Consider the following 26,523-nt stretch of genomic DNA (forward strand, 5'->3'; position numbering starts at 1 on the left):
CTAGTAATTTTACCTTCTCATAGTAATGCTCCTTACACATTATGCCACACAAACTCTAATGGAAGGGGGGGGGGGTTTGGAGTGAATTGCGCTGCTGGTTACAGATGTTAAACACTATTACACACTGATTGGCTGGATAAAGATGAATTCAGGAGACACTGTAGCTTGTTTATATATATAAATCTTTATCTGGAAAAAACATATAATAATACAAAAAACATATACAATATATAAAAAACAAATATAAAATATAGAATATGAATATAGCGTGAGTTGGGATCCCAATTGGATAGCTAGTTAGCTTTTAATTAATTCTCAGCAATATACTTTAGCTCAGCAGGGTTGGGTTAGAATAATGCAGAAAAAGTCTGAGGATGACGGCAATCTGCAAATATCAGATGCAGGGGGTGAAAGAGTCCGGTTTTATACAGGACTGGCCGGTCAAATTTATGAAGGTAATAAGCAGTCACACAAATTATATGCTCACCCAAATGATGGTGTTCCTTTTGGGTAGTTATGTAGGGTTCTCCTACAAGCGGTCCCGATAGTTGGAATTTGGGAGTCCTTCGAGGTGGAATAGTCACTCCTCTCGGCAGCACGCCGGTGTGACCTGTCCGCAGTTTAGGGTGAAGATCACCGTTCGGACTGCGGCGGTGTAAGGAGTGACTCGATAAGCGAAGTACCGCTTTGCGGTGGACCCAGATCCCCTCGATGGAGCGTAAGTGATGGTTGGGCTGTGCACAGCTGATGGCCGGCAGCTCGAGATGGGGGCGAGCCGCACTTCAGCTGGGGGTGAGTGCACAGCCGGCGGTGAGCCTGCAGGGAGCGTGTGTGCTCCAATGAGCCCGGACGGTATGAGGCTTGAGGCGGCTAATTGCCGGTGATGTTGGAAAGGACTTGTGCTTCCTCCGTGTAGCAGCTGAGAAATTGCTAGATCCACATGAAGCGGCTAATTGCCGGAGCTGCTGGAATATAGCTGGCTGGATCACCTTCTAGAAGATGTATCTATATATATATATATATATATATATATATATATATATAATGTCGACAGGTGGCGGCACACGCTACAATCAGAGTCAGAGTCACGTCATGGATGCCTGGCATCCATGACGTGACTCTGACTCTGATTGTAGCGTGTGCCGCCACCTGTCGACATTGTATGGGTTCCTTGGGTGAGCTCCGCAGTATACTTACAGTCCATGGATGAGCACCGCAGTATACTTACAATACAGATGTGCTGCTCCAGCCTGAAGTGTGTATATATATATATATATATATATATATATATATATATATATACAGTATATTTTTATATGTCTGTGGTTGTGTGTGTTGTAATATCATAATATACTAATAACTGTTAACTTGAAACAGTTAAATAATGACTTCAAGGACAATACAGAAAGGTAACAGCATAGATGACCTAGTGCTGTAAATTTTATCCACCTGTCTTTACCCTTTTATGTCCTTCATTTATCAAGGCAATAACAGCACCACATTATGGTATAGGTATAAAAGTAAGTTTATTTCTACTTCTTATTTGTCTATCACTGTAGAGTCAAGCTCCAGCTCTGTATCCAATGGATGAAAAATCTAATGAGAACTTGTGTGTTCTGGATGACAACCACACACACCTTATTCTGGTGGATGATGGAACTTATGGACAAGATAGGTTGGATGTTCCACTTAAAAATAAACTGGAGAACTTCATCACTCAACAACCAATAGAACTGATGAAGATAGGAGGTTAGAATGGAAATACAGTATAATGTAATATTGGTACTTGTGAATTATCTGGGCGCCCGATTTTTGATCGGGTCCCAAAAAATCGTGTCGCATCGCGTGTTAACCAAATGGCATGCGATGCGACGCGACGAGAGCAGCACCCCATTTTAGCAGTGGACCCGATTTTAACATTGGAATCAATGTAAAATGGTCCCTGAGACCCGATTTTACATTTATTTCACAGCTATCCGCGTCCCCTCGCGGGCTTCACAGGTGTCCGCGGCCCCTCTCGGGGCTCGCTGCGCTCGCCAAGCTTCGGGCTCGGTGGATCGTTGCGCTCGCCACACTATTCTATTCTCAACTCCACGCCGACGTGGATAGTGGGGGTATGAAAAGGTCGGAGGACGCGTACCGCTGCCCCTCGCGGGCTCGCTGCGCTCGCCACGCTTAGGGTTCACGTTGATAGTGGCCTGGTTGTGAACATTGCGTTGCGTTGCATCGCATCGCGTGCCATTGTATACCATACAATAGCATACAATGCGACGCGATTTTGTCTTCAAGGAAATTTCAAGGGAAATCGCGTTGCATCGCGTTGCATCGCGTCGCATCGTATTCTTAATGTACTGTCATATAATTTCAACATCGGGCGCCCGGATAATTCACAAGTACCGTAATATTAGACAAGTCCCATGTTGGTCTAAGCTGTAAATTCTTTTATTTCCACATTACGGCACTATATTTACAAAATACTCTATGTTGAACCCTGGGCTGGTACTAGGGTGTCTACCCCCCCTCATCCGCTGCAATCTATACACATATACCTCCTGTTCCTCCATCACACAGGGATGCCTTGGCAGGGGTGACGTGCTTTCAGCATTCAACTCATTCAGACTCTGGCAGACTTTATAATCAATTTAAAATCCTCACAGCATTTCAAGCAGTGCTTTGGACTGTTTTTGAGTCAGCGGCTCCCCACTGGCGGAGGTCACGACACAGGAAAACAGGAGGCTGGGTAGTGATAGGGGTGTGTGGGCATAAGGGGGACTAAAGAGGAGGGTGGGGGACACTGTGCAGCTTCTGCCAGTGGGTGAGGGTCCAGCGTGGCAGTACAGGAGTACAGGACGGTGGCCCTGAGTCAGTGTCTCCTCCTACTGGGTGGGAGTTAGGGTGCATGAGAGCAGGAGGCTGGGCATTGAGGCATAATAGGGGTATGTGGGTAACACAGCGTCGGCGACTCCCCAGTGGTGGAAGTTACGGTTCAGGAGAGCAGGAAGCTGGGTAGTGATAGGGGTGTGTGGGCATACGGGGGACTAAAGAAGAGGGTGGGGGACATTGTGCAGCTTCTGCCAGTGGGTGAGGGTCCAGCGTTGCAGTACAGGAGTACAGGACGGTGGCCCTGAGTCAGTGTCTCCTCCTACTGGGTGGGAGTTAGGGTGCATGAGAGCAGGAGGCTGGGTGGTAAAGCATGATAGTGGAATGTGGGCAACACAGGGTGAGCGTGTCCCCACTGGTGGAAGTTACGGGGCAGGAGAACAGGAGGCAGGGCAGTGATAGATGTGTGGGCATGAGGGGTAGTAAAGGTTTTTGCCTGTTGCAGAGTAGGGATGGGCATTGGTGCAGATGCCATTGATGGTTGGCATTGATGGCGATTTTGTACCCTGCCATCGATAATAGTAAAATATTACTTGCATAACCATCGATTGTTGTAGCTATCGATGGTCATCCATTATAACTGACTGAATAGGCCATGGGACAATCAGAACTCGGTGGCAGGACTGTGGCGGGGTGTGGGGGGGCGGAGCTATGCTCCGTGTCCCGGCACCATAAAAAATTTTGAAACTTGATTGTTTCTCCTTTGCCATCGATGTAGGGAAACCATCTGGTCCTCCCACATCGATGGCAAAAGTATTCAACATCGGCCATAAACCATCGATGATTTGAAATCATTGATGGTCGATGGGCATCCCTAGAACTGGAGGATTGTGGGGGACAGTATGCAGCTCCTGGCAGTGGTTGAGCGTCTCCTCCCATTGGGAGGGAGTGAAGGTGCATGAGAGCAGGAGGCTGTTTAATAGTGGTATGTGGGCAAGACATTGATAAAAGTTGTGGCGCTGGTGCAGAGGACCGTGGGGACACTTCTGGCAGTGGGGGAACCTGCAGCGCGGCAGCCAGGGCCAGATTTCCAACCTAGGGGCGGCACCTGCTTGTGGCAGGATCCCCCATTCTCACGGGGTACGTGAAATGCGGGAGCGGGGTCACGGGGGTCCGCTGGGGGGTGGAATTGCCAGAAGGGGGTCAGGGGGGTCTGCAAATTGCAGGATGCGGGGGTCCACGAATTGCGGGAGGGTGCGGGGGTCCGCAAATCGCGGGAGGGGGGGCGTGAATCGCGGGAAGGGGGGGTCCGCAAATCGCGGGAGGGGGGGGGGGGGGCGTGAATTGCTGGAGGGGGGGTGCGGGGGGTCCATGAATTGCGGGAGGTGGGGGCACGGGGCGCGATGAATCACCTAGTTGGTTATATATTTTTGTAGCAGAATGGAAGGATGTTGCTGTCATTCAGAATCCATTTACATAAACAGTAATAGTAGCAGTAAAAGATCTGACTTAAAACACCTACAGTAAAACAGAACAGGTGTCCATGTCGACACATGAGAATGAATATGAAAACATTCAAAAAATGAAAAATAAATCTTCAAAAACTCATGACAACCTTTTTCATTGTCGACCATAGCCATGTCAGTGTTTTGCTTGTGCCGACCTTTTAATCGGGGGGGTGCCGCGAATCGCGCGTGGGGGGGTCCGCAAATTGCGGGAGGGGGGGGTCGCGGGGGGGTGCCACGAATCGTGGGGGGGCGCTCACCTGGTGGCTGTGGAGTAGCAGTGTCTATGCCGGGCAGCATGGGGATGCAGAGGGTGTCTGGCACTGTGGGCTCACTGGGCTGGTTGTCTGTCACTATGTGAGTGTGTGTGGGCGGAGTCAGAGGCTCCACCCAGCGTTATAAACACACTCACACATTTTGAGTGACAGATGTAGCCAAATATATAAGAGATATATAAACAATAACCTTAATCGCGCTCGGTTAGTAATAATTAGATATAAATATAGAATAAAATAGAATAAAAGCGGCAGCTGATCCACTCAGATTCCTTGTAGGTGGGGGTACTTGTGTAGTTTTACGGTGCCAGTAAACAGTGGTGTAGCTCTGTGCCACCATGCCCGGAGCAAGGGCATGTCCCCCCCCCCCCGCGCGATTTGTAGTAGGCGGAGCTCTTGCACGATGAAAAGGGGTGTAGCCTACCATTATAAGACACACTGTAATACCCATTACACATAAAGGGCGGGATGTACTAAAGGGAAAATGCGGTAAAACGGGGGTTTTACCATTACCCGTCCGCCCCGTTTTCGCCTGGCAGGGTATCGCCACCCTGTCACAGGTATCGCGGGGGTCTCCGTCACCGCAACCCGATGCTAGCCGCATATGTTAGTACATATGCGGCAGCATCGCGGCGGCTGTCAGGCGAAGGGCAGCGATGTATATTAATACATCCCGCCCAAAGTCACATTCCATAATGCTAATTACACATAAGGACACACATGATGCCCATTACATACTTTATAACAAACCATAATACTATTTGCGCATTTGACACATAAAACCAAAAACTTTTTTGGAAGGAGGGCACAACATTTCTAGTTACACCGCATTTATATGTATGCACACACACAGGGCCGATGCAAGATTCCCTTGCACTCTAGGCAGGTGGTCAGCACTACCCCCCCTCCCCCTGGCAACCTATGCAAGTGGTCAGCACAAACCCTCCCCCCCACACACACACACACAGTGGGTGCTACCCACAACCCAGAAACCCAGAAAGGTGCAACAGCCGGGGGTGTATATGGTAGCGCAGCGAGCCACCGAGCCCGAAGCGTGGCCAGCGTAGCTGGATTACTTGACATGTATTCCACGGCCCCTCGTCGCGCTTCGGGCTCGGTGAATACATATCAAGTAATCCGTGTCCCCTCGCGGGGCTCGTTACGCTCACCACGCTTCGGGCTCAGTGGCTTGCTGCGCTCGCCACACTATATAAAATCATCTCCATGCCGTAGTGGATAGTGGGGGGTATGAACAGGTGCTAAATCGCATCGCACATCAAATCATATGCAAATCGCATGCAAATCAAATGTCGGGTGGCGCCGTGAAACTACACAAGTACCAAGGTGGGGAACCATAACAGAACATACACATACACCAGTAGTGGAAGAGCACCAAATGACTCCTTAATAGGAGAATAATCTGTCAGGTTCCTAACAGTCCATAATCAATGAAGTACAAGTTGAATATTCCAGAAGAGTTAGTGGATACTGGATCGAAGTGAATTCATACAAACGAAATGGAAGTACAATGACCTGACGCGTTTTGTCTTAATGAAGACTTCATCAGGAATATGTTTCTTTCAGAAACAAAGAGTTAATAAGAGTAACAATAAACATTACAGATGCCTAGGGGGTTAAGAGTGAACCAAAAAGAATGGTGAGTTCACTTTAAAGTGCAGACCAGTACCACTATTCCCAAGGTTATTTGAAAGACTGATTTTCAGGTGCCTCTTGGCCATTCCGGGAGGGTAGGTAAACCTGAGATAGATAGATAGATAGATAGATAGATAGATAGATAGATAGATAGATAGATAGATAGATAGATAGATAGATAGATAGATAGATAGATAGATAGATATGTCACGTGTAACATATAACATGCAATCTTTAGAATAAACCATTATTAATAAAAATGATAGTTCTACAAGCCTGAATTGGGGTTATTATTTCATTAAATCATTCTATTTTGTATTTCAGAGACTAAGGTGAACATTCCTAAAGTATGTCTGGTGCTAGCAGGGGATCTGGATACCCTTACTGTGAGTATCACTAGAATCATGTGTGCCTCTTACATTGTGTCAATGAAAAACTTGTGTTTGACCTTATTAATGCTGGTCCCAAGAACTGACTTTAACCCATGTGGTCTCAACACTGTGGACTGTAATCACTGGTCCATTCATTGCTATGAATGTGAATGCAGGTTATTTTATTGCTGCACATGAACATAACCTAATCTGTGAGATATTGGACACCTGTCAGATGGTAGATCTGTACCACCACTAAAAATTCCAGCGGTTCCCTACTATACAGGGACACTTATTAAGAAGAGGGAATAGTGCAGTAGCCCAGCAGGGATGCAACTGACATTTATTTATTTATTATTATATTTATATATATTTGTTTCTTATATAGCGCATACATATTACGCAGCACTTTACAGAGCATAGTTATTACCAAAAACACATAACGAATTACAGCACAAGACAGTTTAGGACAAGTACATGGTTAATACGGATAGTTGCATCAGTGGACAGGACACTGAAGCAATCATCAGGGTGGCAGAGGTTTATATTAGAGATGAGCGGTGGGCACTTTTTCGGGTTTTGGTTTTGGATCTGGATCTCCCTTCGTGTTTTGGATCTGGATTGGTTTTGGCAAAACCACCCTTTGCGGGTTTTGGTTTTGGATCTGGATTTTCTTTTTTGGAAAAATGCTACAAATTGCTAAAATAACAGATTTTGGGCCTGTTTTTGCCCCTAAAGTATTATTAAGCTCAACAACATTAATTTCCACTCATTTCTAGTCAATTTTGATCATATAGTTCGTCACACTGGACACTGGATATAGTCCATCACACTGGACACTGGATATAGTCTGTCACACTGGACACTAGATATATGCCGTCACACTGGACACAGCCCGTTACACTGGACACTGGATACAGCCCGTCACCCTGGACACAGTCCCTGGACAATGGACACAGTCCCTGGACAATGGACACAGCCCCTGGACAGTGTACACAGCCCCTGGACACTGGACACAGCCCCTGGACACTGGACACAGCCCCTGGACACTGGACACAGCCCCTGGACACTGGACACAGCCCCTGGACACTGGACACAGCCCCTGTACAGTGGACACAGCCCCTGACACACTGGACACAGCCCCTTGTATTATGGACACTGCAGCCCCTGTACACTGAGTGTACAGTCAGCAGCACTGCAGCCCCTGCGTGTGAGCACTGCAGCACCTAGTTTACAACAAAATAAAAAATCAGTCACTAAATAAATCACAGCACAGGGCACGGAGCACAGAGCACGGAACACGGAGCACAGATCCCAACCACCCTCTTCCCTCACCTATAATGGAGTGAAAATGGTGGGGCGCGCGGGCGTCTTATATAGAATCCAGATCCAGCGAGAATCCGACAGCGCGATGATGATGTTTTGCCTCGTTTTCGGTCCAGAATTCAGGCGGGAACTCCCGAGCCGGCTCGGATCCTGACTCGTATCACCATATTCGGATCTGTCGGATCCCGGAGATCCGGACCCGCTCATCTCTAGTTTATATATTCTAAGAAAGGCACATGAGGAGAGAGGGCCCTGATTGTGAGAGCTTACATTCTAAAGGGGAGGGTTAGACAGACAGGGGTGACACAGAAGGGGAAGAAGTGAGCATAAACAGTAGGTTAGGATGAGAGATGGTCAGGTTTTATGCAGGAGGGTGGGAAGAGGTCAGCTTAGTCCTTGATATTTTAAGTCTAAAAAAGAGCTGGGTCATCCAGGAGTAGACAGCAGAGAGACAGTTGGAGATATGAGTGAGGATAGAGGGAGAGAGATCAGGAAAGGAGCGGTAGATTTCAGTGTTATCAGCATAGATGTGATAGTGGAAGTTGAGTGAACAAATAAGCTCACCCAGAGAGGACATGCAGAGACAGAGAAGAAGAGGGCCAAGAATAAAATTTTGGGGGACACCTAATATCAATGGAAGAGCAGGACAGGTGAAGTCATTAGAGGTACAGCTGGGCATTTTCAAAACTGACAGTGCAAATACAGCATTAACCGTGATAGTAAAAGTTGTTTGCAGATGTAAAAATGATGATCTTTTGGTTGAATAGCCAGATTATATACGCATACACGCACGGAGAGGCTGAGGCTATAAATAACAGCTCTCTCTAACTGTCGGGAAGCCAACAGCTGGGGGAAGAGAATGGCAGTGACAGGTACCTGAGCTCTGGTTCATCCTAGTGCACTGGACTGCTGTGTGGTGATGCAGGATAGCAGAGACCCAGCGCTACAACTTTCAGAAACTGGAGGATAACTGTGAGACTGTGTGGACCAAATCCTTTCCCCTTGTCATGATCTGGCAGAGGGTGGATTCTTCAACAAGGAAATAGCTGGAGGTGGCAGTTACATCCAGTGATGTACAAATCCCAGACTCTGTTATCAGATATCATCAGCTGGCAGCATAAGGTTGCGGCTAGATCCATTTCTGTTGTTTTACCTGGAGGGGGAATATAAATCTGAGAAGTGAGCCTATGTGTCTGAAGCGTTGCGAGTAAAGCGAATCCGGAGGGTACAATCCCACTGAAATAAAAGAAAATAACCTACAATTACATTGCAGATAACTTGTCAGATAAATACACTTCTGCTGAGCCCAGAGCCGCACAAACAGTTGGCAATATGATATTTACACTAGCTGCCAGCAGTGTACATATGAAAATTGAGTTATAGATGGAGCAGTTCTTATTAGAGCTGCTCCTGGCGATCGAATCGCCAACCACCATCCACCGGAAGGGGGCGCGCACACACAATGGAGCACCTCTCCGTCTGCAATTACCAGCTAAGGGAATCTGGCAATTCCCAGCGCTGGCTGAGAGGCGCTCCTTGTGTACATTGAGAATGTGCAGTTTGGGTACACATTCAACAGAGCCACTCAACTCATACCCTCCAACATGACCCATTTCATTAGGTACAAACTGCTCTGTTCCTGGACTTCCCTGCCAGTGGCAGTTACAGAGGTTGGACTCCAGCACAGTCCAAAATTCAAAGAGGGGGGTCACATCAACTGCCAGTGAGTCCAGGACAGTGATGTTTGGGATGGCAGTAGATGTGGCTCCCCTTTTTGAATATTGAACAGTGGTGCAGTCCCACCTCTGTAACTGGCACTGGCAGGGAAGTCCAGAAACAGAGCATTTTGTACCTAATGGAATGGGTCATGTTGGAGGGAATGTCAACTCACCTGTCCCACAGTCGCACCTGGAAAACCCCCGGTATGCCCCACATCCTTCTCTAGAGATCAGGTTACAGACTTCAATTATACCTTATACTGCAGTGTATTTGCTTTGGTGTATTTTCTTCATTATATTGCTGTTAAAAATCTTGCACTAGTAGTATTTAATATATATTCTTATACGGAAGCCCAGCCCATACACTATCTAAAGGTTAGGCAAACCACCAATATGGAGACTGGCCACAGCCCTAAACATGGGTTCTACAACTGTATCCCCCCTAGTAGACCCTTCATCTCTCAGTCTGACACAGAACCTTTCTTTACCATGAGAGACAAATAAAGCCAGTTGCAGAATTAAAACAAGACTGTTCCCAAAAGTTCCTAAATCTTCAATAAATGGACACAGTTTTCTGCCAGGATAATTCAAGTCTATTTTTATCCTATTTCTTATTCTAAAAAGGATTCAGTGTACTGTACCATCAGTAACACACAAATATGTGTGCGTGTGTTACATGTTACTCCAACTATGTACAGTCTCAGGGCGGGATGCTCTAAACCAGAAATGCGGTAAAACCCCGTTATCAGGTTTTTACCGCATTTCTATATTCTCTATCCCCCCTCCGCAGTGTCAGTGCTGCGGAGGGAATCACCAGCAAAAGCTGGCGACTACCTGCAAAAACCTATGGGCTTCTTACCGCAGCGCTGTGTGAGGGATCCGTTACGGATCCCTACCATCGTGCCCCCCGCTGTCCCCGTCGCTTTGCGCATGCGCTGATGGACTCCTGGGTGTCAGACCCGGAAGTCCGGGGCCGGAGCCGCATCGCAAGGGACAGCTCTTATCGCAAGAGCTGTCCCTTGTGTTAATGATCGCATATGTTAGAGCATTTGCGATCATTAACAATGTGAAGCCCGGCGGGGTAGATTTATTAAGCTCGGCGAAGTGATAAAGTGTATGGTTTTTATCACCGGCCAATCAGCTCCTACTTGTAATTTTTCACACCAAGCCTGTAACTTCACAGTTTGGAGCTGATTGGCCGGTAATAAAAACCAGACACTTTTTCACTTCACCGAACTTAATAAATCTGCCCCTCAGTCTGTAACATGACAGCTGCGGGCGACTTGGCTGGTGACTGAGGACTGGCTGGCTGCCTGGCTGAGGAACACTGTGATTGCAGTGAGGGTTGCTACAGCTGGGATATGCTGCACCCAGTGGCGGAACTAGAATATTTGCGCCCCCCCCCCCCACGATATCGGCAGCGCTGCCCCCCCTCCCCTAGCCTTCCCACCCACCTTCCCAAGTGAAGTTAAACACCTCCCTTACCCCTCCGCATGCCGCAGCCGCATTCAGGGTCCCGCAGCGCAGATCTTCTCCTGGCTCCGTCTCCTCCTGCAGTTCTCATGAAAAATAACTATCACAAAATGGCTGCCCCCTAATAGCAGACAGTTTTTAAGGATTTTAGAGGAGGCTCATGCCTCTTCTAGCATCCCAAAAAAACTGTCTGCTGTATGGGGGCAGCCATTTTGTGATAGTTATTTTTCATTAGAATTGCAGGAGGACACGGAGCCAGGAGAAGATCTGCACTGTGGGACTCTGAATGAGGCGGCGGCATGCGGAGGGGTAAGGGGGTGTTTAACTTTACTTGGGCGGGCGGGTGGGAGGGCTAGGGGGAGGGGAGCGGCGCTGCCAATTTGTCCCGCTCCCGGCCACACAGACAGATGCATACTAGTAACCATAGCCCTGCAGACCAGCTCCCACAGTCCCTCAGCGCCTCCTCACCACAGCGGAGGCTGCAGGGCTATAGTTATGCCACTGGCGGCACCTTGTTGGAGGGGGGAGGGGCTTATTGCCAGGCTAAAGAGGAGCACTGTGAGGCACGCCTTAAAAATGTGCTATGCCACCTAAGCAAATCAGCAAAGGTTGTTATTAATCCACAAGGGGAGGATTGTTAGGGTGTATATTTATTATTTATAGAAGGAAAAGTATGCAGATATACCTGGCTAGACAGAAGGCCTGATTCAGAGTTGTTTTGTTTCTGTGCAGGGTAAATACTGGCTGCTTTATTTTTACACTGCAATTTAGATTTCAGTTTGTACACACCCCACCCAAATCTAACTCTCTCTGCACATGTTACATTTGCCCCACCTGCAGTGCACATAGGGCCTACTTCAGACCTGGTTGCTAGGCTGCGTATGTACGAATCCTAGCGAACAGGTCACCTCCACGCTGCTGACTGCCTGGCCCCTACCCGCTGCCCACATCCCCTTGGTAACATGCGAGTGTCCGAGAACACATCCCCTCGCATGCGGCCGAAGAAGAAAGAAATCATTCCATGGTCGCCGACCAGTCTGAACTAACTTTTATTTCTATTGTAGATGGCAAAAAGGGGGCGGGCACTGATGTCATGTTATGTCAGACACCCACCCCGAGCAGACAAGGACACGCCTGCATTCCTGAACTCCTGCCCATGCGAACTCCTCGGCGACTGTGATACTCGCCAAAGGCGTTCGCACAGGGGGTCTGCACATGCGCATATGCACGCATGCGCAAACCCCCACCATCGGAACCGGTGGGGGGGGGTTGACTTTACTCAATATGAAATATTCATACAGTTGTCAGAAATATAACCAATAGTGATAACAACAGGGACCCAGCTGTGTCATTTCTTAAAGAGAATTGTTTCTGATGGCAATGTAAAGCTGTTCTGTTTTGTACTTGTGCGTACTTTGTCACAACTCGTTTTTTAATACGGTATGAGTTCACAGCAAAGAGAGGGACCTTCAGCAATGTCTTCCGGTTAAACAAATTCCGCTAACAAAATTGTGAAGTTAATGTCTGTAAGCAAACTTTCCAACTTTATGAAGATGGGCAGAAGGACCTCCAAGTGTGCCCCAATTTTGCCGCTCTGGTGGCAGGGCCAGCGCTGTGTGAGCCCCTCTGTCTATGGGAATATATGCTGCGTGCATGTGCGCAGCATCTATTCACTACTGTCCTGCCAAAGCAGGGGGGGGGGCTCCCAACTGCCCCTCACCACAGGACACTGCTGGTTACAGGCAGAATGTGGGACTGTCCCCCCCAAAAAACTGGACGGTCCTGTGAAAATCGGGACAGTTGTAAGGTATGTGCAAGTAATCTACCTTGAATGAGAGTCGGGGTTATTCAGGATATCTAAAGCAAAATCTTTCTCTAATGGGCAAAACCATGTGCACTGCAGGTGGGACAGATGTGCAGGGAGAGTTAGAATTGGGCAAGTCATTTTTTTTCTGTACAGGGTAGATATTGGCTTATTTATATTTACACTGCAATTTATATTTCCGTTTGAACACACCGCACCGAAATCTAACGCTCTCTGCACGTTACATTTGCCCCAATCTGCAGTGCAACATGGTTTTGCCCATTAGAGAAATATTTTGCTTTTGAGATCTAATTGAATAACCCCCAAGTATCCGTTATATTTATCAAGCCCTACAGTATCTAATTTCCCCATTGTCCACATTGTGTCTTTTCTGCAGATCATATACAAATGCATTTGTAACAACACCCCATGTGTCGTCGTGGAAGGATCTGGAGGTGTTGCAAACATTATCTCAGAGTTGGCAGATCTTGATATTACCAATTCACTCATCAAAGAGAAAATAAATAAATATTTCAAGCCATCTGATAGGTTCTTTGAGTATAAAATTGGCGAGTGGACCAAACAAGTGAGTCACAAACCTTTTTTATTCTATTTATGTTCATAATGGCAACATGTGCAGACCAAACCAAATTGAATGCAGCCCCCAGCACAATATGTACAGCATCCAACTGCCCATTATTCTAAATACTGCAGCCTTATACAAGGTATGTAACTCAATCTCAGACTGGCTCATCTGGTTACCGGGTGATTCAAGATGATTTTGTTATTGACGCCAGGTAATCATCAGCTATTGAGTGCAGGCTGGGAGCTAGGATTTCTCCATTCACAGGGGAGCCACGCGGGCATTTGGGCTAACGTCTTGGCACATCATGATGTCTGCCGCATCATAACACTCCATACCCACCTGTGCTACATCTTCATTGCCCCGGTGGGCTGTGTATGCAGCTGTTTAGCCAATGTCCTGCTTCCTCCTAGTCACTGCCCAGTAACATCCCATACACTGACTACTATACAGTTCTTGGTACAGTATGTGCCTCCACATTTATACGGTGTCTCTTGTGCGCACCTCCACATGTATATGATGGTCTAGTGATGTCTTAACTTCACCTTGCAGTGGTAGCAACACAAATAACTTCTTCTGGGTCCAGGCAGTCACATGTAGAGTAGTTCTGGTGTCAAAACCTCAGCAACTGCTTTCCACTGAGCATTCTATCTATCTATGTATCTAAAATAATTCTAACCCCTTAGTGGCTAATCTTGTCCTCATTCCCCTGCAGTATAAGCCTAACCTCAGCCTTAAACTAACCCTGCCATCGGTGCCTAAAACGTGCTGTCAGCATCAGCAGAATGTCTACATTTCACGTCAGATTAAGCATTTCAATATTCTGATGATGTCAACATATTGCTTGTTGACATGATGAATCATGTCAACATTGTAATGTTGACATTATGAGTGTCGATGTGGTTTCTTTTGACCATATGTCTGATTACAGATGACCGGTACACTGAGGATTAGTGGGTTTAAGTGGTAGTAGTAGGTTGAGGGTTATATACATTAAGAAGAGTTTTTGGTATACCAGGCAGCAGAGGGAAAAAAGGGCAGGCATACAGATAAAACAGAGAAACTGCAGGGGACATTGAGCATAGGCAAACGCAGGAGAGGGTTCTGGTTGCCCGAAAATCCCTCTCCTCTTGGCAAGTGCCTTAAATTGTGACAACAATAGCTGGTATATAATATGATAAATAGAGCTGCCACCACATCATACAGTGTAAGGTACAGAGCATAGTTGCTGTACATGCCTAGTGTACTAGCTTCTTCTACCAAATTTACTGTATGTGTGGATCTGAGCACTCAAACATCATATTGAACCAAAGAGAAGCTGCCGTGAGGAAGAGACAGGAGCCTTAGCATGAAGTGGGAGATTGTGAGCTTAGAAAGTGCAGTACTGGTTCTATTATGTTTGTTTATTTATTGAATATATGTTTAACCTTTTCCTGACCACTTATCCTATTGAGGACCCACAGGTTCTCAAACTGTGGGTGCTGACCCCAAAGTGGGTCCCGACCTTCTCAGCTCCCCCAGACTCCCGTACTTACTCCAATCACCAGTGGGAGATTTTGGATTATATTTGGAAACCCCCCTCTAAAAATCCTGTGTTTTCCACTGTTGAGAATAAACTATATAGTAAGTAACCCTGAAGTGATCTAGCCAGACAAGCTCAGAGTGCCCTGCACCCAAACATTCACCCCAAGAAAACTGACATTAAGTATAATAGGACTTGCTTAGTATTGTGTACTGTGCAGTCACTCTTAGGTCCCTACTTCAAAACTGTTTTGATACTTATTGCCAGTTTTCTAGGTTGTAGATTCTAATCCTAGGTCTGACTGTTAATCTATTTGCTTAAAATAAATGATAATGTAAATAAGTGAGGTGCAATGTGTCAATATTGTGGGCTTGTTTACATAGGCAAAACGGTTGTGTGTGTGTGTGTGTGTGTGTGTGTGTGTGTGTGTGTGTGTGTGTGTGTGTGTGTGTGTGTGTGTGTAGGGGCGCCGATGATATTTATCTTGCTGCGACGAATTTACACCACTATGTTAGCAGTACTAACATAGCGCACCTGCACTCCTCCTATTTGACATTGACAACAAGAAAAACACAACTGTGACTGCACTAGCAATATATGACCTGTTTGCGGTTCACTAATATAGAGTTGTACAACCAGTTCACAGCAACACTTACCACCTAGTGAGTGGAATTTTCACATATACATATCCAATTTATTGGCCTGGGGCTGGTTCTTAAAATACGGGGGACCCCTAGTCATTTTGTCCCCCAGCCCCGGACCTGGAGCCTGGGGCTGGTTGTTAAAAATGGGGGAACCCCTATTTGCCGGGTTCCCTGATTTTTAATTACCGGCCCCGGCTCCTTCAGCCTGGTGCTGGTTACAGCTGTGGGGGGGACCCCATGCTGTTTTTTTTTTATTTATTTAATTTTCCATTTTTTTTACACTAAAGCCTGCACGGATATGACTTATCCGTGCAGGCTTAAAGCAAATACGACAGGAACATCAAGGTGTATTTTCCTGTCGTATTTTCGTGCCTGTTTTACACCAATTAGCAGCCGTATTATCAGTACGGCTGCTTAGTAAATTGGGAACCACCATTCTTTTAAATCGTGATTCCTGTCGTATCCTATCGATGGTGTAGACATTTGTATTTGTAAATACAAATACGAATGTCCCATCTTTAGGAATACGAATTGTTGTATTTTCGGGATAGTAAATACCGAAAATACAAATGTGTAAAAAATAGGTGTATTTCTGCCTACGAATACACCTATTTTTTACGAATCCATATTAGTAAATTTCCCCCTTTATTACAGGGTTGCCGACTTTCAAATGCTCCTTTCTGGGAGAAGCACGGAGAGGAGACTTTTATTACCCGTTCGGGGGCGGGGCTTGACTGTGATGTCATTAAGCCCCACCACGAGTGTGTCATTTTAGCTCCGTCCCCTCCTCTGAGACCCGCGGATTGCGGCATTTATATACCGCGATTGGAGGGCTCAGTGGGGGTCCCCCTGATTCCGGGAGAGTTGCCCACCCTTCCGGAAGGGGGAACCGATTTTCGGGAGACTCCAGCCTCTTTCCATAACGCCAGGCTTTCAAATAAAGAATATGGAAATCTTAATTTCATGACAAAAAAAGAAACGGATTATTAAGACTGATTAGAGTATTTGCACTCCCTGTAGCAGATCAGGAGTACACACTGACCTCCTTACATTTATGGAATCAGCCATTTAGCCGCATAAACCAGAGAAGGAAATATTTACAGTGGTATCTCATACAGGTGAATGACAAACTGTACTAACCACAAGGAGGAATATATGAGGCACATGGCAACCTCGCACATGATTTTTTAGCGCGCACTTTATTCATCTGTCTGTATTATATGTTCTGTGTCGTTTGTCATATTTGCAGTTTTAATATAAATCCATTAAAAGCTATATTTTATAGAGTCTCTTTTTACATAGTACAAGCTCAGCAAGAGGGAGCGCCGGCAGTGGCACTACCGAGGATTTTCTGGGTTTGCCAGACTGGGCACTGGCGCATAAAATTCTCGAGAGTGCCAGTGAAGGGGTTAATCAGGCCCTGCATATAACTTTATACATTTTATAATATTTTTCTTACACTAATGGCTTCCTGTCCCACAGATTACAGATATTGTCGGCATGAAGTCTCTGCTGTTCATTCTCCGAGAAAAGACCACGAGAGACCGAGAGATGGATGTAGCACTTCTTCAAGCATTTCTGGAAGGTCAGGGGAGGGCGGGGTTGTTATTGCTGATATTCCTGAAAATTGGCATACAGTAAATTAGAAATAGCATTTGTGTATCTATGAGTACAGGATGGACCTGATTCTGATTTAGAATTTACTAAAGCTTCTAAGAATGAAAAAAGGTTATGTTGCCCATAGTAACCAATCACAATCCGTTTATCCTTATAGTATGCAATAGAGAAATGAAAGACAGAATTTGATTGGTGTCTATGGGCACATATCTCTAATAAACTATGTGGCAAAAAAACAATAAAAAGACAATCCTGAATCCTCAGCGCTAAAAGGAATGCCCAGAGTGACACAAATGAGCCTTCACCGAAAAACTCAAAATTACACATACAGACACAGAAAGATTGGTGCCACCCACTGGCCAAAAACTAAAAAACATGCAACAACTCACATAAAAGTGGCTGAATAATGAAGTCCTTTAAATAATAATGGATACAACTGGAAAAAATGGTTTAAAATCTGGAACTCAAACAGAAAGGAGACATAGGGCCTTATTCTAGTTCACTCTTAGAGGCAAATTCCTTCTCAGATGGACAAAACCATGTGCACTGCAGGGGGGCAGATAGAATTCAATTTGGGTGAGTTATTTTATTTCTGTGCAGGGAAAATACTGACTGCTTTATTTTTACACTGCAATATAGATCTCACTTTGAAGAAAAACCCCACCCAAATCTGACTCTCTCTCTGCTCTGTTATATCTGCCCCACCTGCAGTGCGCATGGTTTTGTCCATTTAAGAAGGAATTTGCCTCTAAGGGGGTTATTCTGGTTGAGTCGGATGGCTCCGAATGCGGCCGGCCGGCCGATGGTTGGTGTTTGCGCATGTGCAGAGGCGTTTCTGCGCATGTGCGAATGCCGCGTACGTCCGAATACGGTGTGAATTCTGTACAGAAAATGATCAAACGTAGCAATCCGAACAGGGGGTGGAGAGGGGCATGAAGGGGTGTTTGGGCTCATTACCATATGCGTACGCCCCGCGTTTCATGGGCGTTCCCATGAAAACGCTGGGTGTACGTATGGTAATGCATCACGCACATGTGGGGGGGGCGGACTTATGACATAGCCGGATGCCAGCTGCCCGCCCATATCCCTGCTTTTGCACGGAGAAATGCCCGAGTGGTCTGGAGCACTCGGTGCTGCCTGACCACTCGGTCCAGCATTCGATGGTCGGCGACCATCGAATGATGGGGGAGGTTCCCAGAGATGGAGGAGGTGTGCACATGAAAAATCCACTCGCGGTCCGTTTGGTCGGCGTCTTACCACATTTGGATGGTGTGAGTGATCCGTACGGAAGGCGGGGCTAAGAACACTCGGTTCCTGTCCAAAAATATGAATCCGACCGATTCAACCAGAATAAGGCCCTAAGAGTGAACTAGAATAAGGCCCATATTGCAATACTGCATATATGAAGAATAGGATTTTATTTTCATATATTGCACTCACATAAAATGGAGTTAATGCGCATATAAATACACCTTTTCCACTCAGTTTTCTTTCTTGTATCCTATCAGGACTTGATTTTTGCAAGAATAGTGCAAATACCGTTTGAAAAGAAGATGAACACAATTTATTTTACAAACTCACATGATAAAGGCAGATAAAAGCATGTAAACCCGACTGGGTAATAGATGATCATCCAGATTGATACCGCTCTCCTCGTGTAGCCTGTCACTCCAGACAGGGGTTCACCATTACTGGTAACCAAGCTGCAAGAAGGCTTCCCCGTCATTCAGAGGCGGAACTATCAAGTTATAGGCTCAGGTACAAAATATGCTTCGGGCCCCCCCTAAACTCAAAATAGGAACATTACACCACATACAGTAGTAGTAGTGCCACTTGTACACATTACACCAGGTAGAGCACCTCAGGTGGCATTTATAACCCAGGTTAATGTCGGATCGAGGTGTGATGTGAAAGCACTATACTGAATAATCTGGGTTGACCAAACCGGCATTTCGACCCAAGTTCTAAGAAGGGTTAAACTCGGGTCACCCTGTGTATAATGAGTGAGACGGGTTTAGTGTGAAAGGGTCGGACCAGGGATAGCGATCTGAAAGAGCCCCTTAGACACTATGTCAGGATTACACACACCCTAATGTCCATTACAAATGGTCATACACTGTAATGCCAATTACACCTTGTGACACTGCAGTACCCATTACACATTGCCGCACACCGTGATGCCCATTATACATTGCTGCACACTGTATTGCCGCACACCATAATGCCCATTAAACATTATTGCAAACCAAAAACAAGAAAAAAAAGTAGCGCTTTAACAATGAGGAATTCAAGAATAAAAATCACATTTATTAATACGCATTAAATCACAATAAAAACATGAATTGTAATGTATACGGGAAATATAGTGTAGGTAACTCTACTAGTGCCCTCTAGTTGCCACTGATAATAGTTGAATATGGATCCGCTCCTATATTTGCTGCCCAGAAGGTGTAAATAAAAGGGAAAAACCAGTAGCAACTAGAGGACACTAGTAGAGTTACCTACACTATATTTCCCGTATACATTACAATTCATGTGATTTTTATTCTTGCATTCCTCATTGGTAAAGCGCTACTTTTTTTCTTGTTTTTGGTTCCCAATACTTCAGGGACCTACTCAGTCCGCCTAAGTAGCAGCTTTCTTGGCTCCATATCCCAGGTCAGCGCCCATTTGACCACCTTAGGGTGGCCTTTGTTTTCCTGATTATTGCAAACCATAATGCCCATTAGACATTGTCAAAAATTGCAGTACCCATTACACATTATGTCGCACATTGTTGCACAGCATAATGCCCATTACAAATTGGCGCACACCAGAATGCCCATTACACATTGGCACACACCGTATTGCCCATTACACATTGGTGCACACTGTATTGTTCATTACACATTATGACACATACCATAATGCCCATTACACATTATGCCACACACCTAATGCCAATGACATATTGAGGGTTATTCTGGTTGACTCGGAAAGGCACAATCACTCTCTAATGGACAAAACCATATGCACTGCAGATGGGGCTGATGTAACATGTGTAGAAAGAGTTAGATTTGAGTGGGGGGTGTACTTCAAACTGATATCTATATTGCAGTTTAAAAATAAAGCAGCCAGTATTTACCCTGCACAGAAACAATCTCTGCACATGTTACATCGGGATTCGGTCAAAATCCCGGCAGTCAGAATCACGACGGTGGAAATACTGACGCCAGAATCACGACCGCCACAATGCCGGCACTTTGTCCCTCTATGGGTGCCCACGACACCCATAGAGGGACAATAAAATAGTGTGCCGAGCGTATCGAGGCACCGGACCCGCTGCGTGGCGAGCGCAGCGAGCCCGCAAGGGGGGGGACGATCCATGGCCCCCCCTTGTCGGCATTGCGGCTGGCAGGATTCTGGCGTCGATACTTTGACCAGGGCCGCCGAGAGGGAGGGGGGGAGGGTACATTTTACCTGGGCCCGGGCCTATCAGGGGGGCCCGGGCCAGGGGAAACAAAGACACACTTTTTGGAAAAAAAACACCTTTTTTTTAAGGCAGCGGTTTAGCGGGGGTGCGGGTCAGCAGCGGCAGAATGTTTCACTCTCACTGTGCGCAGAGTGACAGAGGCCGGCATCCAGCTGCGGAGCGTCTGCAGAGAAACTGTGTCTGCTGCAGAGCACAGCTCTTGAGACGCGAGAGGGGAAGGTCAGAAGGTCAGGTCACGTGACTGCAAGGACGCGCGGCATGTGACAGGGGAAGATGAAGTGCAGGCTGGAGCCAGAGGAGCTCCTGAAACTGGCTACCTCCGAGTCATGCCCTGTAAGTACATTTTTTTCTGCCCTGCCTCTTAATACTTAATTATTCTCCATATCTATCTATCTATCTCTATAGATCTATCTATCTATGTATCTGTCTATGTATCTCTATAGATCTATCTATCTATATCTATCTATCTATGTATCTCTATAGATCTATCTATCTATCTATCTATCTCTATAGATCTATGTATCTCTATAGATCTATCTATCTATCTATCTCTATAGATCAGGGGTGGGGAACCACCGGCCCGCGGGCCGAATATGGCCCCCGCACCCAGTATGTCCGGCCCGCCCACCTATATTACTTTTTAAACAGCCACCCGCCCGGCTATATTACCAATTAATCAGCCGCCCGCCCGCCTATATTACATACCAGCCACCGGGGATGGCTGCTGCTGCTGCCGCCGGGGAGATGTGCATAAGACCCGCCCGCCAATCACTGCTGGCGCATCACCTCCACAGCCACTGTGATTGTCGGGCGCGTCTTCTGCACATCTCCCCGGCGGCAGCAGCAGCCATCCCTGGCGGCTGGTATGTAATATAGGCGGGCGGGCGGCTGATACATCAGTAATATAGGCGGGCGGCTGATTAATCGGTAATATAGCCGGGGGAGATGTGCAGAAGGCGTGATGCGGGCGGTAGGGAGGGGGACTCGCGAGGTTTGGGATGCGCCCGCCATGCATTGCACTGCATGGGCGGGAGCATCGGAGGTCAGAGTACAACAGCCGCAGCAGCAGCAGCCATCACACGGTGGTGCCGCAGCTAAATCAGTGTAAACTTGTAAAGGTAAATGCTGCTTCTCTCACCTTCCCTTCCCCAGTGACTGACACATCCAGGGGTTGTCATTTACCCCTGGATTCACCCCCAAATTATCATAATCAGACATAATCACATTAGCCTGTTTGGGGGTGACACCTCCCCTTCCTCCACACTGTCACTTTTTATGGTGTGTCTGCCCACATGTATATGTCGCTGCCCGTGTGTATAATGCCCACATGTATATGCCTCTGCCCTGTGTATAATGCCCACATGTATATGCCGCTGCCTTGTGTATAATGCCCACATGTATATGCCGCTGCCCTGTGTATAATGCCCACATGTATATGCCGCTGCCCGTGTGTATTATGCCCACATGTATATGCCGCTGCCCTGTGTATAATGCCCACATGTATATGCCGCTGCCAGTGTGTATAATGCCCACATGTATATGCCTCTGCCCTGTGTATAATGCCCACATGTATATGCCGCTGCCCTGTGTATAATGCCCATATGTATATGCCGCTGCCCTGTGTATAATGCCCACATGTATATGCCGCTGCCCTGTGTATAATGCCCACATGTATATGCCGCTGCCCTGTGTATAATGCCCACATGTATATGCCGCTGCCCTGTGTATAATGCCCACATGTATATGCCGCTGTCAGTGTGTATAATGCCCACATGTATATGCCGCTGCCAGTGTGTATAATGCCCACATGTATATGCCGCTGCCCGTGTGTATAATGCCCACATGTATATGCTGCTGCCCTGTGTATAATGCCCACATGTATATGCCGCTGCCGTGTGTATAATGCCCAGATGTATATGCCGCTGCCCTGTGTATAATGCCCACATGTATATGCCGCTGCCCTGTGTATAATGCCCACGCGTATATGCCGATAATTGATAATTTTTATATGGCCCCCGAAGGGTTTTCAAATTTTCCAAATGGCCCTCGGTAGAAAAAAGGTTCCCCACCCCTGCTATAGATCTATCTATCAATATCTATAGATCTATCTATCTATATATATATATATATATAGCTTTTTTTTTTTTTTTACATTCATGAAAATCATTTATTAACAATATAAAAGGTGACTTTCTCCATAGCAACCAAACAGATTCCATCATTTTTCAAGCACACTTTAGGGAAACATATTGAATGTCTCTGCTGCGGTCATCATCACTTTTTCTGCAGTTGCCTATAGAGCGGTTTCTATAAATGTGCCACATAGTGGTGGAGTCAGTGATGTCTAACTAGCTTTCTTCAGATGTGAGTTTAGGAGCCCATACACGCTCCATTTTTCCTGTCCCTTTTGTACTTTTAAAGTACACATCACATCGCATCACATGCCTGGTGCATGCATTGTGCATGCAATGTGATGCAATGCAATGTAAACCAAGTACAAAATGTATGTGCAGCACATACTTTTTGTACTGTACTTTTGTACTGTACTATGTGATGCGCGGGAGTGCGCATCGCATAGTACTAAAAGGACGGCAGAAGAACGGAGTGTCTATGGGCTCCTTAACTCTGAACGGTCTTCTCCAAAGCATAAATATACACTCAAAAAGACATTCACTTTCCCATATAAATACCCCCACTGTAGTCACCGCTGGGCACCTGGATCCATCTTCCCAAAAGTGCTCGGCACCCTACTTCCCCTATTGCGCACAGGAGGAAGTCAGGGCATACTCACGTGCATTCCACTGCTCCCCCTCTGCGTTTCACTGGCTGGTAGTACCCAGCTCATGACAGGTGGATCCACGGCACCCAGCTGTAACAGATGAGGCGATTTTAATTTAGACCCCAGTGAATGGGTGCCGTGGATCTGCCTTTATGATGTAGCTGGATACTGCCGGCCAGTTGAAAGTGGAGCAGGATAAGTGGAACGCACGTGAGTGTGCCCTGACTTCCTACCGGAAGTACGTTGCAAAGCACTTCCGGTAGGACGGACCCGGGCGCCCGGCAGGGATGGAGAGATGGGTCTACAGTGGGGGTATTTATATGGGTAAGTGAATGGCTTTTTGTGTGTATATTTATGCTGCCATGCTCCTGGGAGTGGGTTCTTCTCGTGTGCTAAACACGCCCTTAACATGCCGTGTCACCCCCATGGGGGCCCCTGAAAGTTGATGTACCGGGGCCCAGGATTTCTCTTGGCAGCCCTGACTTTGACCACCGGGATTCCGACCGCCGGGATTTCATACTGATCCCGTTACATCAGCCCCACCTGCAGTGCATATGGTTTTGTCCATTAGAGAGTGATTGTGCCTTTCCGAGTCAATCAGAATAACCCCCATTATGCTCGCAGTAATGTCCCTTACACATAATCCCCCCCCATAGTGCCCTTAAACATTGCCCACATTAGTGCCCCTTACAGAATTCCCATATCAATTCCATATTAGAGGGGATGAAAGGGCTCACCGGCACGTCCCTGCTGAGCAGCTCATACCATGATCAACAGACATTTGTAATATGGCGCAGGCTAGTGAGCCAATTGGAGCTCATGGTCTAGCAGCCAATCACTAACTGCGGCTGCCTGTCCATGGCATGGCTCTGATAGGCTGGTGGGTGAAAGCCATATTTCAAATGTCCGTCGGCGCTGGTTTGAGCCCCTCAGCAGCCACAGGGCTGAGGGTACAGCACACAAAGCCATGGCGGTGAGTGGCCATGCGCTTCCCCCTACTTAAGGCAGGAGGGCCCTAAGGTATTGTGCATCCATTTAGGTAGTCCTTCCTTACCTGCATCTCTCACTCCCTCCACCTCTCCATTCCCATCACCTATCTGTCACCAATGAACCTCCGTCCCCCTGTACCTCTGCGTCCACATTACCCTTGCACTTCTACACCTCCTGTTCCCCACCACTGCACAACCCACATACACCCCCTAACACCTACCTCCATACCCAAACCCAACCTACTGCCAGTGTCTTCCCACATGCACCCCATATCCCTCTACCCCAACATAACCCCCATATACTGCTACACCCAACACATCCTGCACTTTAGTCCCTGTCCCCCAACATACACCCAATAACCCCTTTATCCCCACAACAAATACCATATTCCACCCACATAATCCTTTACTACTACCATATACACCGTAGTCCCCCTGTTCATTTCACATACACTCCATAATCCTCTTTACCACTCTTATTACACACCCTACTCCTCCACTGTCCCCAACATACCCATCCCATAACCAATCACCCCCCCTTCACATCCCACACCAGGGTGGTAACCTCTTTTATGCTTGTTACGCTTTGCACTCACACGGCAGCCACATGGTCCCCCTTCTTGAAGGTAGCCGCTGACTTACCAGCGGATCGAAGAAGCCGGGCGGGATGATGTTAGCTGACTCTGGTCTCTCCTTCCTGCAGGTTGCACTCCTGGCGCAGACTGGGCTTCTTCCTGCACTCCTGGCCCAGCCTTCCCAATCACAAAGCTCAGAAGTCAGACTCAGCCGTCACAGGCTGAATATGCAGCAGCTGTAACAGCTGTCACAGGGGGGGGAGCAGTGCCTCGGATCATAACAGAGATCCGCCCCCCCCCCCGCCCCCGCCACCTCACTGCATAACATAACATCAGTCCACTGCCGCAGTTCCCCATATGCGAGCCCCCACACAAATGCCGAACCTTAAGTATAAAAAAGAAAACTGAACCGGCGGTATGTGGTCGAGACGGCAGCGGGCCCCATGAACTTCTTGGGCCCCGGTGCACTGCACCGTCTGCACCGACAGTAGTACCGCCCCTGCCGTCCTTGGTGTCAGTCTGGATCCGTTCGGTGGTGGCAGTTAGGCTTAAGCGCACTTTCGGGCACAATGCTGCCCTTCCTCCGAAGCTCCTGAGAGCTCCTGGAGCTTCTGAGGAAGGGCAACATTGTTCCCGAAAGCGAGCTTAAGCCTAACTGCCACCACCAAACGGATCCTGACTGACACCATGAACGGGGAAGCCTTCTTGCTGCCTGGGTACCAGTAATGGTGAACCCCTGTCTGGAATGACAGGCTACACAAGGAGAGCAGTATCTATCCTGGTGGTCATCTATTACACAGTCGGGGTTACATGTTTTATCTGCTTTTATCATGTGAGTTTGTAAAATAAATTGTGTGCATTTTCTTTTCAAACGGTATTTGCACTATTCTTGCCTTTATCAAGTCCTTAGAGCAGTGAGTTTCAACCTTTTTACCATGTGACAAACTAAATAAGATTTTAAAATTGCCAAGGCACACCATGAGATCCCCACAGGGCCAAACACATTGGCCCCCACAGGAAAAAAAAACCTATCACACTGGTCCCCACAGGTAACAAAAATAAATTACAATGGCCCTTTACATGAAAAGAAGAGACCAGTGCATAACAGTTGAATTGGTGGTGGCAGTAAACTGGTTTGGGCATCTCTAGATCTGGGGCACACTTGAGAACAGATCAAGGCACACTAGTGTGCCAGGGCACAGTGGTTGAAAAAAACTGCCTTATAGGATACAAGAAAGAAAACTGAGTGGAAAAGATGTATTTATATGTGCATTAACTCCAATTTATGTGAGTGCAATATATGAAAATAAAATCCTATTCTTCATATATGCAGTATGCAGTATTGCACTACAGATGGTGCCATCTACATCTAGCCCTTTAATAGGATAAAGTGAATA

At 46.9% G+C, this 26,523-nt stretch overlaps 1 protein-coding gene across 1 annotated transcript in view; it reads left to right on the top strand.

Annotated features, from left to right (window-relative positions):
* The window catches only part of LOC146009715 (transient receptor potential cation channel subfamily M member 2-like), a 178,130-nt gene that overhangs the window by 26,900 nt on the left and 124,707 nt on the right, over window positions 1–26,523 (top strand). Inside the window, exons 6-9 of the mRNA XM_083150173.1 lie at window positions 1,560–1,749; window positions 6,578–6,639; window positions 13,343–13,531; window positions 17,177–17,279. Coding sequence (XP_083006299.1) covers window positions 1,560–1,749; window positions 6,578–6,639; window positions 13,343–13,531; window positions 17,177–17,279 — 544 coding nt within the window. The remainder of the gene's footprint in view (window positions 1–1,559; window positions 1,750–6,577; window positions 6,640–13,342; window positions 13,532–17,176; window positions 17,280–26,523) is intronic.

Source organism: Crinia signifera, chromosome 6, assembly GCF_055691185.1.
Source record: "Crinia signifera chromosome 6, ASM5569118v1, whole genome shotgun sequence".
In the NCBI taxonomy this organism is placed as follows: Eukaryota; Metazoa; Chordata; class Amphibia; order Anura; family Myobatrachidae; genus Crinia; species Crinia signifera.